Source organism: Mus caroli, unplaced genomic scaffold, assembly GCF_978045245.1.
Source record: "Mus caroli unplaced genomic scaffold, Mus_caroli_1 scaffold_17, whole genome shotgun sequence".
Lineage (NCBI taxonomy): Eukaryota > Metazoa > Chordata > Mammalia > Rodentia > Muridae > Mus > Mus caroli.
In genome coordinates, this window is record NW_028227272.1 from 92,401,425 (window position 1) to 92,421,017 (window position 19,593).

Consider the following 19,593-nt stretch of genomic DNA (forward strand, 5'->3'; position numbering starts at 1 on the left):
GTCTGCTGGGAGACTTCCCCCACTGCTGCTGTCTGTCGTGCTCCCTGCCTTTTGATTTCTTAATTGGTGAAGAAAACGAACCAAGACAGTAACAGCACCACCCTGTGAGCCCTACAGACAGGGTCCCTTGTCCTGTCTCGCCAACCTGTTTACCGCAGTGGCTCGCGCACCCTGGCCTTGAAACTCAGCCAACAGCATTCCCGAGGTGGCTTTAAACAAACGTAATTTACAAATTGACTAATTAATCTTAAAGGCCAAATGTTCCACAGGGAGATTTTATTTACTTATTTTTAGCTCTGGGTAGAAGCCTTTTTAAAAAATACTCCTACATCATTCATGCCCCACCATTCAGAGGCTCCCCATGTGGCACAAGACACACACGTAGGTGTCATGTTCAGAAAGCCCTGGAGTCAGGGACAGGAGGATGCCCCTGCTTCTCATCCTTAAAGCTCCTGGTGGTGTTTTGGGGGCTGATAAGAATTTAGGACACAGACTGTGTCTGGTCCATTACTTTATTGAGCTCTAACATGACAGGAGCCTTAGAGGACTTTGGGCCATTTCTCATGGTTTCTGGGAACAAAGCTTTCTCAGATCAGAGAAGAGATCACTAGCCTGACATCACTGTGGTGGCTTTGGAGCAGGGGTGAGGTATGAAGAGCCCCAGGAAGTGACCCTGTGGCCACCCCTCAGCCAGCTCCTAGCCCTACTGTGTCTTCCTCCCTTGAAAGAAAGAGCTCCCAAGCCTGGGATCAGATCAGCTAGACTCATGCAAGCTGGCCATGCAAAGAGCCAAGGAGGGGTGGCATCGGCTGGGGAAGACATGCATGCATGCTGGACCAAGGTAGGAGTCTGGGAAATGCAGTGCACTTCCTGGAACTGTGATTCCCCAGTGTTCAGGCTGGTATGAGGAGTTCTGACCTACAGGGCAGTCATGGTCCCCATGAGGGGATGGTGTGTCACGGTGATATATACCCTGTTCAGTGTCCTCTCCCTGGAAAACATTGATTTCTCCTCTGGGATCTTGCCAGTCCCCAGGAGGCTTCCTGACTGTGTTCATATGAGCCTGACTCCGTCCACACCCAGGCCTCTGGACCTCAGCTGCCAGCTCCTACTGCTTCATATGAAACACTGACAAGTCCTTGGCTGTCTCTGGCGCCAAGTTAACACTACTGAATTATCTCCTAGAATGTCGTGATAAGCCTTCCTACCACTGCGGCTCTCTGCGGCTCCCCCATGTCAGACCCAGACGAGGCACTCAACCAACCCATAAGCCTAGCGGAATGTGCAAGCGAGCTTTCTGCAGACAGACACCGCCTGGAGTCTGGTTCAGCTTTCAGCTTTCCACTCCCAGAGGCCAATTCTGTGCTTGGCATTAGGTAAATGTTTACTTTTGCATGAATGATATGTAGATTAATTACCTAATTCAATCATCGGAAAAGACATAAAGTATGATGCCGATGTAAATATTATATGCCAGATGCTTCTCCTCTGAAAAATGGCTTCTCGCGTAGTGATGAGAATCAGTCATCAGCGATTTGGGAATTGCTTTCTCACCCAAAAGGACAGACTGCTCATTAATCCTCCCCTTAACTGAGAGTGCAAGGGGTTCCTATCCTAGGCATTGGCTCAAATACTTGACACTACTACTTAAGGCCCTGATCTGTTTCTGATTTCTGCTGTATTCAGAGTCCACAGTAGAGGAGCCAAGCTGTGGACTCTGAATACAGCATCTCTGAATCTCAGCTGCCCTTCGACAGGGCCAGGGAAAAGACTGGCTATATGCACTGCCTGTCAGGTCCAGAGCATGCTCCTGGGGTTACAGGCTGGGGTCCTGGGCCTAAGCAGGGCATCTGGGAGTCTCTCAATGAAGCAATCACATGGGGTGTTAGCATACCTGGCCTAGTTGTAATTCTTTGCGTAGCTTCGGGATATACGGAAGTATTTGGGAAAATAAAAGCTGCACCCCCTGCAGACAAAAGGAAAGACAAAGTGTGAAGGTCCTTTGTGGTGACTTTCAGCTTGAGCAACAGCACCTCGCCCTGTGATGTCAGGGGGTGGGGGGGCCTTGAAACTTCAGTGGAGCTCAGGGCAAACAGGAGCTCTGCTCAGACACGAGTGCATCTCCCTCATGCATGAAATATTATGCTGCGTTTATTTATTATTTCTTTGTGGGCTTCTTGACAGAGCCCCACCCGTGTCCCACTGGCAATCTTAAGTTTATTTAAAATTATCTGTGGCACAGATATTATTAAATTTATTGACAATCGTATATGATTCACAAAATATTTTAACAGATTTTGGAAAGAAGTGTACACACGTTCCCTAAGACTACATGGAATGTATTAAAAAATCAATCCACCTCTCCACTCAAATACACGATTCTCCACATTTTCCTCAATCAATGGTCATCTCCCCAAATGAGGAGGTTTTCGCTTTGACATTCAGTCCTTTAGAAATTTATCATCCTTGTCCTTTGACTGTCTCTATATCTGGCTATAATTTTTAAAAAAATCAATGAATTCTGAACTTTTGTGGAATTTTTAGTCACTGTTAAAGAATTTCTAAATGCGTGCAATGTTAAGAGTCTGTGAGGCTCTAGGGTGTTTCTTGAGACGGGCTGATTCTACCAAGTTCTTTGCTAATTTTGGCCACAAGACCATTAGCATATTCATATGTGTGATACAGATAGAGAAGGGGGAGCTCAGAACACCTCACGTCACGTTTAAGAAAAGCACACTGGTTTTGAATACTGAAGACCAAGGTAAACCAGCTACTTATTACAAGTGAGCCAACTGAGGCTCAATTCATAAGATGCTGGACATTTAAAAGTAAAAGGAGAATGACTGGTAAGCTGCTATCTTACTCAGTCAGGACGAGGAGCAGTGGTTGGGCTCACTTGCTTGCAAGGGACAAGAGGTTTCCCCGCTCCTGATGCTTTCATCCCTAGCTGGGGGCTGGTAGCGTGTGGCAGGAAGTGGTCCTTGGCTAATCCAGAGGGTGATCAGAAAATGGCCTTGCATCCACCAGTGATGCCATCAGGACGGGAGGTAGATGTGTACTTGGAACATAGGTAACACGTTTATACAAAGAGAACCCCAAATACACTGAGAGATGGAGGGAAGGCTAATCAGGACCAAGTGCCTTGTCCAGCCCTGCAAGGCTCGGGCATGCGATAGACACAAGTGTAGATAGAACCTGTAGTTAGAGATAGGAAGGCAGGTGCTGGACCGGGGCCAGCTGTGTATTCTCCGAAATGGCAAAAGAGTTTCCCTCAGGTTTATATAAAGTGTGATATATTCCTCCCACTGCCCTTTGCAAACATACAAATCTGTGCCGAATATAAAACCAAGGCAAGTCCAACACCCAGAGCTGTCTGTGAAATACCAAGGAGTCCCAGAAAACATTGCTTTAGGAAGGAAAATGGAGAGCAACAGGTCTGGAGGCCATTTATACTAGAGAGCTTTTGGTCTCCATAGGCAATGATACTGGTGCACTGGGGCATGCTGGGGGATCAGAATGATAGTTAAAAAAAATCCTTTTATGGCCTACGGGGTTACAGTGGAAATAACGGGAACTGCTCAGGTACCCAATGGCTTCACTCCCACATCTGTGTTCTAACCCCTAACCTGTGAGTTTCACTTTAAAGCATGCACCTGTAGGTAGGAACCTAAACGTGCCCTGGGGTCAGAGGGGCTGGCATTACCTGTGTTTCTGGCATGCATTAACCGTGGAGAGTTTTGTAAAGCCTTATCAACGTCGTCGGAAGTCAGATGTGGAAGGGGAGCTGCAAAACAAGACACAGAGCAGCACTGAGCATAAAGAGATGGAGAACAAGCTTCCTAAAAAGAGAAATGGGCCGAGCAGTGGTGGCGCACAGGCGCGCATGCCTTTAATCTTGGGAAGCAGAGGCAGGCGGATTTCTGAGTTCGAGGCCAGCCTGGTCTACTGAGTGAGGTCCAGGACAGCCAGGGCTACACAGAGAAACCCTGTCTTGAAAAAAAAAATGGAATTAAAAGGAAAAAAGAGGAAAATATATACACCTCCTGCCAATAGCACGGCGGGGGTGGGGGTGGGGGTGGCTGCTAGAACCATCTAAACCCTGTGGTACGGGAAATACCTTAAACACTAAATGGGATGACCCCACACAGGAGAGAAGTGTATGGGTGCCAGGCAACAACAGCAAGGGAGATGCTCCACCCTGTTACAGTTGGGATCCTTTCAGACCATGCTTAGAGTTGTCAGAGTTTAGATCACGCAGCAGTCCTTCAGGCTCACGCCACTGCTGACTAACGCACCACCCATTCTCTCCATAGAAAATGAAAAAAAACTCGCCTTCTGTGGTCAGGTTGGATGGGCGGAGGGGCTTCGTGCCGCTCAGCGGAATTAACTAAGCACGTCCCCAGCAAGAAGGAGCCCTTTCTGCCTTCCAGTTTGGAGCACCATGGAAAGTAGTGAAGGTGGCCACATTCCATCGCCCTGGTCTTAGGAACCCAGGAGAGACTGCGTTGTTGATCTACCTCATGAAGTTCCGCTGTGTGGTCCTCTCAGGTCAGACAAGAGGATCCCGGGACCACCCTGTCTGAACCCACTGAGGTTGGGTCTGCAGCCATGGCGACAGCTATACTTACTCTCTCTGAGGTAGTGGAGATGTGAGAGAAGAATATCGGCGTTGTAGCTCGGCGTGAGCCGCTGGAAGTCATCCTTTGTCATCTTGCACAGCTCCTTCCCGTCGATATTCTGAAATAGTAAGACGTCCACATCCAGGAGGCCGTATTCTTTCACTGCCCACTCCAGCCACTGTCGGACATGGTCTGTGCTCCACAGAGTAGGATCTAAAAGGGGAGGAAGGCAGACTCCATCAACTCCTAAAGGCAAATCTGATGGCAGCCCAGTCAGCCCCAGCGCAGGACCTCCCCAGTCCCCCATGTCCACCCTCTCCAGACTGCAAAAGCCTGAGGCCAAGCTCAGCGAGTCACAGCAAGGAAAACAGTATCCTGGGGAGTGACCTAAAAGAGCCAGGCCCACAGATCTCCATCATCCAGGTTGAAGACAATCTGGTCTGCTTCCACTGTGGCTCAGTTTCCAGTAGAGACCTGGGTTTTTTGTTGTTTGTTTGTTTTGTTGTTGTTGTTTGGTTGTTTGGTTGTTTTTTTCTCCTCCCATCTTTATTTTGTCCATTTTTATTCATTCATTTAAAAAAATGTATAAGATTAAAAGTCACCCCTTGAAAACTTACTGGTCCATGTATATAAAGGAAAGTTATAAAACATTTAAGAGGCTGCTCATCAACCCATCCCATGGGCAAGCACCAACCCCTAACGCTGATAATGATATTCTGTTATTCTTGAAGTCAGAAGCAAGTTGTCTGAGAGATTCCACACAGCAGCTGACTCAGACAGATACAGACACCCACAGCCAAACAGTGGATGGAGCTTCGGGACTCTTATGGATGAACAGGAGGAAGGACTGCAGGCCTGAAGGGAGTAGGAACTCCACAGGAAGAACAACAGAGTCAACTAACCTGGATCCTTGGGGCTCTCAGAGTCTGATCCACCAACCTAAGAATATACAGGGTTGGACCTAAGCCTCCCCACACATATGTAGCTGATACGCAGCTTTGTCTCTGTATGGGCCCTGAATGACTAGAGTGAAGATTACTCCAAAAGCTATTTCCTGTACGTGGGATATGTTCTTCTAGTCAGGCTGCCTTGTCTGACCTCAGTGAGAGAGGAAGTGCCTAGCCTTGCAGAGACTTGAAGTGCCAGGGTGGGGGAATACCGCCTGCTCAGAGGAAAGGGGGAGGGGGAGGGGTTGTGGGAGGGGACATCAGGAGGGGGGCAGTGAGCAGGATGTAAAGTGAGTAAGTAAAAATAAAATTAAATAATAAATACAAAGACTAAAAAAAGGAGAGAGTGTTCATTATAGATTACGAAAAGAATACAAATAGGGCTGAGGCGATGGCTCAGTCTGTAAAGTGTCTGCTTTGCATGAAGACCTGAGTTCATCAAGTCCTAGTAGGGAACATGTGAACACCCAGAGTTGCAGAAGCAGAGGAAGATAGAGCCCTGGGGCTCACTGGTAAGTTGGCCTGACCTATTTGATGAGTTCTAGAAGTCCTCTGGCCTCCAAGTACATACCTACATATGTACATAGACACTCAAGAACAAAATAGTAACCGTATTTGCACAAACAACTAACCAGGGCATTTGAAATAAAGCATAGCTGACTTGGACTTACTGCTTATAGCTAATTCGGCTCAAAGGGAAGCATCAGTGGGTTTTCCCAAAGAAAGAGGGGATGGAAATGGAGGCTGGAGATGAAGAAGGGGCATGCAGATGGGCCACAAAGATGAGGGATAGAGATGGAGGAGGCAGAGGAACATGGCAGATAATGGAGGTGAGGGATGGAGGCGAGGGATGGAGGCGAGGGATGGAGATGGTGGAGATAGATGGCGTATGGAGATGGTAGATGGAGAATGGAGATGAGGGACGGCAATGGCAGATGGAGATGGCAGATGGAGTCACATGGAAGGGAACAGTAAGCACCTGTCCTAGTTAGGGTTTTACTGCTGTGAACAGACACCATGACCAAGGCAAGTCTTATAAAAACAACATTTAATTGGGGCTGGCTTACAGGTTCAGAGGTTCAGTCCATTATCATCAAGGCATCAAGGTGGGAGCATGGCAGTATCCAGGCAGGCATGGCACAGGAGGAGCTGAGAGTTCTGTCTTCATCCAAAGGCTGCTAGTGGAAGACTGACTTCCAGACAACTAGGGTGAGGATCTTATACCCACACCCACAGTGACACACCCATTCCAACCAGGTCACACCTATTCCAACAAGGCCACACCTTCAGATGGTGCCACTCCCTGGTCCAAGGATATACAAACCATCACATTCCACTCCCTGGTCCCCATAGACTTGTTCAAAAACATGAGTCTATGGGGGCCATACTTAAACATAGCATAATGCAAAATGCATTTAGTGCAACTTTCAAAGTCCTCATAGTCTATAGCAGTTGCAACAATGTTAAAAGTCCAAAGTTCAAGGTCTCTTCTGGGATTCATTCAACTTAATTAACTGTAATCCCCAAAGCAAGGCAGGAAACCAGCTGGGCAAACTCCAAACTCTGCATCTCCATGGCTGATGTCAAAGTGGTCTTCAGATCTCCACTCCTTTTTCATCTTTTTTGACTGCAACAAACTGCTTCCTCCTGGGCTGGTTCCACTCCCTGTTAGCAGCTTTCCTCAGCATGTATCCCATGGCTCTGGCATTTTTAACATCTTTGAGTCTCCAAGGCAATTTCAATGTTACATCTTCTTCTTTCAGTGTCGGGGATTCCACTTGATGCCTAAGGGCTGGCATCACTTCTCCATCTCTGTCCTCTGTAGCACTCTATGCTCAGGTTGATCCACTCTATTACGGCTGCTGTTCTTGGTAATCATCCCATGGTACTGACATCTTCAATACACTGGGGTGTTCCACTCCAACTAGGCTTCACCAATAGCCTCTCATAGGCTCTCTTCAGGGTGACAAGCCTCAAATCCTTTGCATGACCCCTTCAATCCTGAGCCATCAACTACAGCTGAGGCTTCACCTTCTCCAATGGGCTTCCCTGGCCTCTCACAGTGCTAAGCCTCAGCTTCTCTCCATGATCCCTGCATTCCTTCACAAGCAGTACCACCTGAGTGACTCTTACACATTACCAAGTCCAGCCGCAGCATGAGGTACAACCTTGGGTATCTCTGGAACACAGCTTCTTTGTGATCCCAGAAAACAATTTCCAGAAGATTTCATCTCAACGATGCTGGTCTCTTCTTAATCACTGCTAATTCCTTAGCTCCAGCTAACCAGCATCAATTTTCCCAGTAGTTCCTTCCATTCTTAACTCTAGAGCCAGAGGCACATGGCTGAAGCTGCCCGAGTTCTGCTGCTTACAGGAACTAGAACATGATCCCCTTGTATTATTACATTATCACTAGCTTTATGTTTTCTAAATCCTTTACTACCTAAGCTTGGCTATCCTGGTTCTTGCTCTGTAGATTGACCTTGAATGTAGAGATCAGCATGCTTGTCTCATGGGATTAAAGGTGTGTACCACCATGCCTGGATCTAATTTAGCTGGGTAGGATCTTGCCCCAAGGTCCCACTCCCTTAATCTTTATCTCTTAGAACACAAGATTTTGCTCCATTTCACTTCCTGGTACTCCTTTAATACTCAAACCGTATATTTTATATTTTTCCTTTCTAAGCTTGCTATGCTTGTTCAAACTTTTCTTCATAAGACTTAACCAGAGAACAAAGTCTCTGCCCGGCTTTTTTGAAACTTCTTTTGTCAATGCAATTAATCCAAGTCTCTTTACCTTAGCCTCAGGCAAACTTTTCAGACAAGGGTAAAAAGTAGCCACATTCTTCACCAAAATACCACAAAACCAGTCTTTATGCCACATTCTGAAATTCTTCTCCTTTGAAATCTCTTGGGCCAGGTCAACACAGTTCAAATCAATCCCAGCAACAAAGTCTTCCATATTCCTACTAGGATGACCCATTAAGCCCCATTTAAAGCATTCCACTGCTTTCCAAATCCAAAGTCCCAAAATCCACATTCTTTCAAATAAAAGCATGGTCAGGCCTATCACAGCAAAACCCCACTCCTGGTACCAACTTGTCCTAGTTAGGGTTTTACTGCTGTGAACAGACACCATGACCAAGGCAAGTCTTATAAAAACAACATTTAATTGGGGCTGGCTTACAGGTTCAGAGGTTCAGTCCATTATCATCAAGGCATCAAGGTGGGAGCATGGCAGTATCCAGGCAGGCATGGCACAGGAGGAGCTGAGAGTTCTGTCTTCATCCAAAGGCTGCTAGTGGAAGACTGACTTCCAGACAACTAGGGTGAGGATCTTATACCCACACCCACAGTGACACACCCATTCCAACCAGGTCACACCTATTCCAACAAGGCCACACCTTCAGATGGTGCCACTCCCTGGTCCAAGGATATACAAACCATCACAGCACCTTAGTAAGGAGGTCAGACTTTACAATGTGGAATATCAGAGTCATTAGGAATTTCTGAGGCATTGAGCGGTGTCTTTAATTACACCAAGCACAGAGAGCTCACTGATGAAAGGGTAAGGCTCTCTCGGGAGTTGGAGCAATGCGTGTTTGGACTCCAACTACCCCCTCTGACTGGGTGTAAATGTTACCTTCTCTGGAATTAACCTTATTTTCCTTTGGCTAATTAATGAACGGCTGCGGTGGCGGTGGGGGGGAGGGGTTGAAAAGTTAGTGAGATAAAGTATGTGAAAGCACTTGGCCAACAGTAACAACCGGAGAGAAGAAATCACTCGCACAAGAGGTTTGCACAGTCAACTCTGCTAAGATGAATAATCTATTTAGTTTCCAGGGCTGCCTCTTCCTTTGTACACAAAAGCCTGATTTATCTCTTATTTTAAGAGCTTTTCGGAGGTGCTTCTGTTCAACAAAACATGAGCCAATGGTGATAAGATAAGATGCTATGTGCTCAGCCTCCTCCTGGAAAGGAGAACTGTTTTGGAAATAGCCATGACATTATGGTTCCAAGGACAGCAAAAGAGCAAGGAGCTGCACCAGGAGAGGGAGCCGAGACTCTCCACTCTTTTCTGTATCTTGTAGTCCAAATGTTTATGACCTCAACTTTAGCCAACTGGATATTAAAACATCTAAGCACACCATCATATAGAGTTCCTGGGTTATGTTATTCTTAATGTCGATGTGTGGGAGAAATGTGTGTGAGAAAGGCAGGAGAGAGTCATAAAAACACTCTGCTGTATCTGGTTAGATGACTCAGTGGGTAAAAACATCGGCAGCCAAGACTGACAATCCGAGTTTGATCCCCAGGACCCACACAGTTCTGGCAGAGAAATGACTCCTTCAAGTCACCCTCTGGCCTTCAGGCACTAGCTGTTGAGAGCCCCCCATCTGCTAAGCAATACATTAATTAATATATAAAAGGGAGACCCTTCTAGTTCCCTGAAACAAGATTCTGATTCATTGAGTATTAACAGATAAGTGTCTGGAATTAGGGAAAAGGGAACTGTGTTGTCAATAGCAGACTATACACTATCATGAAACAGCTCCTTCAACGGGCATACACTTCCAATTGAATAAGATTAACCTGATTTGAATAGATGAGAAATTATCAATGATTGTCCCTTCCCAATAGAAAAGGCACTCTTGACTATGAAAAATGTGGAATATACAATAAAATAAAATGTCACCCCTAGGCCATATCTAAGGACTAGTGTAAGAGTTTTGTTCACAAAGCCAGGCCTGGGGCAAGTCAGCCAATGTGTATCTAAGACTACCCTAAGAAAACAGGACTGAACATCTGGCCTCCTGATATGGGTAGATCCCACTTACAAAGCAGGCACAGGAGATGGCGGGAACTGCAGAACTGCTCAATGCCACACACTGAATTCTGACTCCAAGAGAAGGACTTCCTGGAAGATGTTTCTGAAACTTTCAAATTTTTAATTGATGGTTTGTGGTTTACTTTAATCTGTCCTCTTGGGACTAGAGAGCAATCGATTATAACATTGATTTTTAACACTCTGGTTGGCTCACCTTTGGGATGGCCTTTGAGACCATGGCAATATTTGTAAATGTGACTCTGGGTGCTTAAAAGTATATATTACCTGTTACACACACACACACACACACACACACACACACACACACAGAGAGAGAGAGAGAGAGAGAGAGAGAGAGAGAGAGAAAATCAAACTCACTCACTGAAATGAATTTGACCATTTACGTCATTGTTATTTATTATTTTGAGGCTATGTTACTAGGTTAATATAAATTTATCATCCTAATGCCTTTTATATGAATTTAGTATTAAATGACAAACCTATGCCATCCCCTAATGGGTTTCTATCTGAAATCTTGTCAATATTTTATTTTTACTTTTTTCCCAGATTTTTATTAGTTTTTGATTAATATGTGTCATTCTAGCTGTTTACTATTAATTATTTTAGTGTGTGTATGTGTGTGTGTAAAATGCTTTTATAAACACCACATAACTGCTTTGGGAAAGTTATTTTATCGTTCCCTCTAATTTTCAGACTTTGTTGTCCCTGATTTGCCTGCTTTTTTTCCACATATTTTCCTGGATCTAATTTAATTCATTTTTCTCATAATTATTTTATGTGTACAGGTATCCCCTCCATATGTCATCACCGGGTGTGTGCAGTGCTAGCAGAGACCAGAAGAGGGCATGAGCTGCCCTGGAATTAGAGCCATATGCAGTTGTGAGCTGCCATGAGGTGCTGGGAATGGAGGTTAGGTCTTCTCCAAAAGCAACCAATGCGCTCGACTGCTGTGAGCCATTGTTCCACCCCAAGATTGGTCTGTTTCATTTTACTTTCATCCCCTCCTCCTGCGTTGGCCATCTGAATGTTATTTCTCTTTATTTCTTGTTATTGTTCAAAATAAATTTGAGGTTTTACCATCAGAGTTCTGTTTTTCTCAAGTAACAGAAGGTATGTAGAAGGCTTCCTTTCTAACGTGGTCCCTTACAGGGTAACACTGCCCTCTCACCTTGCCCCTTCTCCCTACCTAGGAGGCTACAATGGCTGCTGACACAATCTTCATCTTGCTTTGTCACCCTACCAAGCACTCCTGGTGACCTCGCCCATTACATCATGTTTCTGTATGCTTATGTTGGACTCCTGCTGTGCCAACCACCAAACAAGAGAACTGAAACCCTGAAGTTGGGGTTCATCTTATCTGTGAACCTATGGCTGGATGGTGGTTGAGGAAACCACGTGGGGTTGTATGTAAGACTGAAGTTTTACAAAATCAAATGATGGCAGCTAACATCTGCTGCTTACTCGAGATCGGGCACTAGAACACAGCGTTCGGGGAAATGTGTCCCTGCCAAGATACACTGCAGGAAACACTGACTGTTCTCATTCTACCGAGAAGACTCCTGATGCCAAGAGTTGCCCAAGATGCTCCACAAAGTGTTGTGGAAAGCCAGAATTCTAACGCAGTGCTGTGTGGAGGACTGGTTATAGCTTCTTAACTGTGGGGTCTTTGCAGTTCTGGACACTGGCTCTGGCCCCTCTCAGCTGTGCAGCTGACTCTGGGACAGTGTCTTTATCTTTCTGAATATTTTTTTCTTGGGTTTAAAGGGAGCTATTGAACTGAGATTTCCTGCAACTCCCATGATCCTCTGATTCCTGCCACTAAGTGGCAATTATCATTGGCATCATGTGCTCTTCACACAATTTGTAATCTACACATACACAGTCTCATCAATAACAAATGCTGGTGTGATAACAACGCGCTGTCCAGCTAACAGAGCCCGGAAGAGGGAACTCTACTCCTGGTCCTCTGCCCATTTCCCTAGCCAGCTCAGCAATGCCATATTTGGGGAGGTGCCTATCAGCCAGCACTCTGCTGCTCTGAGAACTACAAGCCCTGCCTGGTGTAGCCACCAGAGTCCCCAGTGTCTGTTGGTGACTTCCCTGGGCTGACTCTAGTGTAACTCACTCAGCCTTTTCACAATGTGTCAGAAGACTTGGGCTGTTGCAATGCTCAGCCACAATGGCTGCAGGGAGGCAGCCGGGTCTACAGTCTCCAAGAATACTGCTTCTAGGATTCTGTGCTGAGATAAGCTTACCTCTCCTATAAAACAACTTTAATCGTTTCCTCCCAATTACACTTTTTATCTTGACTACCAGGAAGCTCAAAGCCACAGTAGAGGCTTGACTACAGCGTTGTGGCCAAGCCTGCCATCAGAACTTCTTCACTCTTTCCTCATATATGTTTAGTCTTCTCTGTGTATTTTTAACTTCACTCAATCTGAGTTTTGATTGGCCAGGAGTCTGGGTCACAAGCCCGCTGCATCTCATTTCTGCTTTAGAATCAAATGCTGTTGTCTCTATTTAAATAAACATATGCATGCCTTAGGGAGTACAGAGTAAAACATAAGTGTGGGGTAAGAGACAGGTGGTCAGGCGTCATAAGAAAAGGGATTAATTTGCTACCGAATTCGGCATGCAGATGGGAACAGTGTAAAGAGGTCTTGAAGGGAGAGCAGAGTTTGTTGGCAAAGAAAGGAAGAAGGGTACACAGCTGCCCAAACAGCACAGGCAGGGCATACACAGCAGCATGCCAGAGGCCAGGGGATGGCTGAGGAAGACAGAGGAGGCCAAGGGAGATGGAAGAAGCTGGAAAGGCATCGCCACAGCTATGAATGAAGCTTTCATGACCTATTTTGACCCCCTTTGCTCAGGAATCCCAAAACGTCCATCAGTCCTAAGTTCAAGATATTGTCTGTCTTCCTGACACACATCTATAGCACAGGGGTGGGTCTTCCCGACCTCAGCGTTCTTTGGCCATCTCCTAAGAGAGTGACCTATGAGCAATGACTGCTCAGTGAATACTTCCTGGGTAATCCAGCATGAAGGACTGGCTGAGATACAACTCAAAGGTTTTCCATGTCCTCCATGGAAAATCGAAGGCAAAGAAGAAAGAATTCAGTCTCTCGGGAGCCTTTGTCCATTAGGATGGAACTTGGGAAATGTTTAAAATGCGCAGAGCAAGGGGAGGTCACGGGTGTGGCCACTCAGTCGCTGAGATGCTGATATCAAAGGGTTTGAGATGATTGTTAAATTAAAAAAAACAAAAAACAAAAACAAAAAACCAAAAACTAATATGTGGAAGAAATAGTTTTTTAAGTTTAACATTTTTGCACCTATTTTTAGGAAATAAAAAGAAAAATCTTTCAAAAATAATATCAACTGCTAAAACCAGAGGTCCTGTTGTATTTGGTCATCAGTTTGTAAGTTTTCAAAATGATGGAGAATGTGTGTGCCTTCCTTGGTAGCAGCCCATTACACATCTTAGTGTATGCCACCAAAAGCTAAATAGTAGCCTTAGACTCAGAGAGGCACAGCCAGCACACAGAGGACACTGTCCTTGATGGCAGACACTCGTGAGACACACGATGCTGATATTGGTTAGAACATTGGCTTCATGTGTACTGGGAATCCAACGTTTCTACCCCTGGATCTGCGGCAAGGCCTCGGCAGCACCTTGCAGATCAGACATCTGAGTCAAACCTACTAGGTTTGGGCTGCTGTTAGGGGCCCAGATTTGAAGACACAGCTAGTTTTGGGTTCAGTGCCATCTGTCACCATGGAAATCCGAGCTGACACCAATGAGGCTGAGGAATGGTCCTTCTCCACAGTGCACATATGATCATTCTGGGATTTGGACAACACATCATCTGAGCTATTCAGCACTTTATTGTAAAGAGGGCTTTGTTTTGATGATTTTGATATTGCAGGTTTTCCAAAATGGCTTAAAATTGGTGAGGCTAAACTAGGATCCTTACAAGAGGAGAGCTTGTTACTAACAGTATCTCTATTTATGTTGAACTGACTGGTATACAATCACACATACCACATGCTGGTCCCCCTTCATGCTTACACACGTATGACACTCTGGGTTCCCTTCATGCTTACACACGTATGACACATACCACACTCTGGGCTCCCTTCATGTTTACACACATATGATGCATACCACATGCTGGTCCCCCTTCATGCTTACACACGTATGACACTCTGGGGTCCCTTCATGTTTACACATGTATGATGTATACCACATGCTGGGCTCCCTTCATGTTTACATACTTATGATGCATACCACTCACTGGGCTTCCTCTCTGTTAAACACTTCCTTTGGATCACACACCTATTCCTCTACTCTAAGGTTGAGGCTGTCCCATTTTTGTGTATGTCTTATACATACAATGTTTCTTAAATTCATGTTGCCACAGGAAGAAGTGTAAATATATCCATATAACATGGCATTTGCACCCACAAGAGCATGCCTATGACTATGCCTTATAAGTATTTTCTGGGCTTCTTAGCTACTGAGTGAACTGAAGATGGTGGGTCTCAAAGTCAAAGTTAATGGAGTAATTTTTCAAAATGAACTCTAAGTCCAAAGGTTCTACCTAGGCATAGAGTTACCAGGTCCTCCATTTTGACTCTCTCTCTCTGTCTCTCTGTCTTTCTCTCTCTCTCTCTCTCTCTCTCTCTCTGTGTGTGTGTGTGTGTGTGTGTGTGTGTGTCTCTCAGATATGAAGATCAGTATGTAGTGACAGAAAGAGCAAATCCTTGAGAGCAACTAAAGCTTCTGCTCCACACTGTTGGTACCAGGCAGGCACTACATCTAACCACCACCGAGTTCCAGGAACCAGCTGGACTCAGTTCTGAGGGTTTCAATGTGAGTAGAATACTCTACACTGCAAAGGAGTCTGGGTAAGGAGTGTGGGTTATAACCTGTGCTGCTGCTGCTGAAGGGATGGATACAGCAGCTGCTGACCACCTAGAGTCCTGCCATCCCATGGCTGTGCCAGATGACCATTCAAATATGTGTGAGCATGTGTGCATGTGTGTGTGCGCGTACATGCACATGAGTGTGTTCATCAGTGTGAACACACATACATAGACCTTGACCAGTAACTGAAAAACTCACAACTTGCAAAATCATCCACCTCTCTCTCTTTTACCAATACCATTAACTGAATAACTGCCTACTCTGGCATGAAGCAACCAGCCCAAGAGGGTACAGCTGAAAGAAAGCTTCCTTTAGAATGAAGAAACATCCCTCTACCTCATGCCAGCTGGAGTCCATCTGCAGATGCATCTTTCGCCCTGTCCAGGCAGCACTGGATGGGTGCACTGGATGGGTGCCTGTGCATAAGACCTGCTGATATCCCGATTGGACTAGATGGATTCTCTGCCTCATTTTTCTCTGAGAAAAGACTCAAGTCTGACCTCTCTTAAGAAGACTTTGATGATATTAAAGCATCCTAATGATATTTCAGAAATACAAGATGGCCCAAAGCAGCACGGTTCTACAAAGCAGCGATAGCCATCTTGATTCTACAAGGAGAAGATGGGTTTGTCAAGTGGGCTCTGTTCAGCTTGCTCCTCTACCATACATGTCTAAGACTTTCTTTGCCTCAGGTGAAGAAATGAAGTTTTTCTGGAGGAAGGCCGACAGGTGGGCTGGGGTCAGCGTCCCTTAGGCTTCCATGTCCTCCAGTTCATGTCCAGCCAGCAATGGCACAGGTGGGCTGGGGTCAGCTTCCACCCAGTGGGAACTTCCCCCTTGCTGAGGCACAGTGGCAAGCAAGGTGGCCTCAGAGTGTACAGCGCAGCAGCTGTGAGTAAAACCAAATGTGTGGTGTGAGTACATGCTATATGCCTTCCATTCAATATCTAGAGCAGTTTGAGCCTGTTGGTACATGGGACTGTCATCATTGTGTCCTCTGAAGTTTTGCTATGTGTGGCAAAACAAGGCACATCTGTAAAAGAGGACCCTGGTGCCCTGATGTCATCGAGCCATCTTTGAGGTCTATCAAGTCTTGTAGTGACATCCCTGAAGGGACCCCATCTGGCCGACACATCTGATAGATCCATATTTTGCAGAGTCTCTGCACACAGAACTTCCTGTTTAGAAGCTGACACAGCCCGAGAAAATATCATACTATTGGGTGGGGGGTGTGTGTGAAGGGGCTTGATCCCGTTCATTATTGCTCCTTACAAAGATGCGTTTATCTAGAGCAGGGAACAGCGTAGCTTACGAAAGCTTTGCTATGCATAACTTGGACCACTCTGACAGAAAGTGTGCCTAGTAGCTGGACATCCTTTATCCTACCTGCCCCTAGTTCACGCCCAGAGAGTGCTGATGTGGGCCGGTCAGGGCATTTGGCCCTTGTGTGCCTTACAAGAGCATTTGGTACCTGTGTTCCGGTGAGAGGAAGACAGAGTGGAAGAAAAAAAGCAATGAGACAGAGCCATGAAGTAGATGGGGGCTGAGTGATGTGGGTGGAACAGAGAGCAATTCCAACAGGAAGGCTGGGTATATTGTCCCTGACAGAGACTTATAAAGGACAGAAGTGGTCTGTCTGTCTTTCCTGGGAAGCACGGCTTGTTAACCAGAACAAAATCTCAAGACCTCTGACCTGCAGGGACGATCACTCTGCGCTCATTTGTGGTCATATTGGGGGGCGGCACATGCTTCTCCTCCATGTAGCTGCCGTAGCTCATCCCCACAGTATCCGGGCTGCCCACCATCTTCCCACCTTTGTTCACACTGCACTCATCAGGTGAGTTCCTGCAGGAGAAAAAGACAATTTCTTCTGTTAGAACGGTGCCCAAAGAGCAGGGCCCAGTGGTCTTGTGATATAGAGGTCCAATGACAGGCAGCATGGGGAAAGTCAGGAAGCAGGACAAAAGTCAGAATGCTGTGGTCCCCCAAATTCACGTTGAAGCAGTAAGCCCCACATAATGGTATAGAGGGATAATCAGGTTTAGCTCAGGCCACGAGGGTAGAGATAGTAATGGCAGAAGATGGAGAACTGGGGAGTTGGCTCAGTGAGTAAATCGTTTATGTAAACAAACACAAAGACTTGAGTTTGATCCTCAAAATCTACCGTAAGACCAGCCTGATAGTGTGTGCACCAAGAAAGACCAGCCTGATGGTGTGTGCACCAAGAAAGACCAGCCTGATGGCATGTGCACCTGGAAAGACCATCATGATGGTGTGTGCACATGAACAGACCAGCATGATAGCATGTGCACCCATCCTTCTAAAGCTTCCAAGAAACTTTAGCCCATCAGTTAGCTCTGTGGTTCAGGAAGAGACCTCACCTTAAAAAATAAGGTGGAAAGTGATTGAGAAATGCAGCAGACACTGACCTCTGGCATCCACAGACACATGCATGAATGTGTACAACACACACACACACACACACACACGGATGAGACACACAAAGAGGAAGAGGAAGAGGAAGAGAGCTCCTCCCCTTGCTTCACTCCCTCCATGTGAGCATGTAGCCACCTACAACCCAAAGAGAAAGCCCCTAGCAGATTAGCCGACATGGAGCTGTCTAGCATCTTGTCCCTGGATGTCCCAACTGCAGAACCATGAGTAACATGGGCCTGGTGTTTCAGCTCAGCAGCCTGCACTACAGTGTAAGACCACGCTGTTCCCATACCCAGACCAGCAGCCTGCACTACATCTGAGACCATGCTGTGCCCAGGCTCAGCTCAACAGCCTGCACTGCAGCTGAGACCAAGCTTAGGAGACGCACTAAGTGGGAAGCCAAGCTGCTGTCTGGCTTCTATTTCACTCGCCAATTCCTTCTGAAACTGTCATGTCCAGACTCCTGTGACAGATGTCTGTGAACACTCACAGGGAACAGAGAGCTGGTGTTCATTCTTGCTGGGTGACAGTAAACAGAGCTAGCAGCAGACACTAGGACTCATGCAGTTCAAGCAATGCTTTCAGGGAGGGATGCTGAGTTGGAGACCCCAGCAAAGTCCCCCCCTTGGATTCTTATTCTTGTGCCAAACACAGGATCTAGAGCTGTGGACTCCTGGTGATGGGGGCACAGTCAGGAAGGCAGAGAAGGTGGGGGTGGGGCTGAGGCAACAGAGGCAGATAAAGAGTGTAGACCAGCGACCTGAGTGAAACAAGACAGGGACCTGAAAATGGCGGTGTGTATGGGATGAGTTGCTATCACTGGACCTGAGAACAGGCCACAGGAATCTTTAGTAAGGCAGCCACTGTATGTGCAATAAGACAAAGATATCGTTCTATGAAAAAGTGTGTGAGTGTGTGTGTATGTGTGTGTGTGTGTGTACATGAAAGTGATATTTGAGAGATACAAGTCTCATAGTTTAACACCAAGTAAAGAAAACAGTTTAGGTGAATGCAGATAGAGCTCAGCAGTTAGCAGCCCTTATTGCTCCTGCAGAGAACCCAGGTTCAGTTCCCACCACCCACATGGTGGCTCACAACCATCTGTAACTCCAGTTTCAGCGGATCCTATACACTTTTCTGACTACTAAAAGCTAGACCAGGCATTCACATATATACATGCATGCATAACACACATACATATACGATAAATATTTTTTAGCAAAGACGAAGGAATCCAGCTTCATCAGAGAACAAAGAAATATGTCGCCGTCTTCTCAGTTGGTGGCTAGCCCACAGATGATGGCTAGACTCTGGATGATAGACAATGGGTACCCTACACAGGAAAGATGGTGGCTAGCCCACACAGACGGCTAACCCTGGATCGCCATGGCAGCAGTACCTCTGTGTGCTGGTTACATTATCTGTAGTAGAATTTTGGAAAAACTTTTCAAGTTCTACCTTACACACGTGTCTCCACACTCTTGGAAACGTTAGACATCCATGGACTCTTTAGGTTTTCACGCCAGTGTTGAAAACTTTGCTTCCACCTCCCTAGGGCCCTTGTTTGTTTCCCTCAAAGCATTGTTAGGTGCAGCTTGGCAGGTAACTTGTAGAGTCACAGGACTTCGGGCTTGCTATGGACTTGACCTTTGAGTTTGAGAAGAGCAAAACCACATAAGGCAGGTAGACAGGGCTATCCTCCGAGCAAGATGGAGCTGAAATGGCATAGTGAAATTCACTTCTCAACCATAGGTTTTGACAGGACTGTGGACAGGAAGGGCTGGCTGAGGGCACAGTGCCCTGGAAGAGTTTTAC

At 46.2% G+C, this 19,593-nt stretch overlaps 1 protein-coding gene across 5 annotated transcripts in view; it reads right to left on the minus strand.

Moving 5' to 3' along the window:
• Erg (ETS transcription factor ERG) overlaps positions 1-19,593 on the minus strand; it is a 101,866-nt gene that overhangs the window by 15,429 nt on the left and 66,844 nt on the right. For 3 of the 5 annotated variants that reach the window (XM_021184501.3, XM_021184500.2, XM_085832071.1), the window contains exons 3-6: positions 17,036-17,187; positions 4,629-4,832; positions 3,704-3,784; positions 1,895-1,966 (exon numbers count right to left, since the gene is read on the minus strand). In XM_021184501.3, coding sequence (XP_021040160.1) covers positions 1,895-1,966; positions 3,704-3,784; positions 4,629-4,832; positions 17,036-17,187 — 509 coding nt within the window. The remainder of the gene's footprint in view (positions 1-1,894; positions 1,967-3,703; positions 3,785-4,628; positions 4,833-17,035; positions 17,188-19,593) is intronic. The other 2 variants (XM_029470515.2, XM_021184503.3) reach the window with 1 other exon arrangement.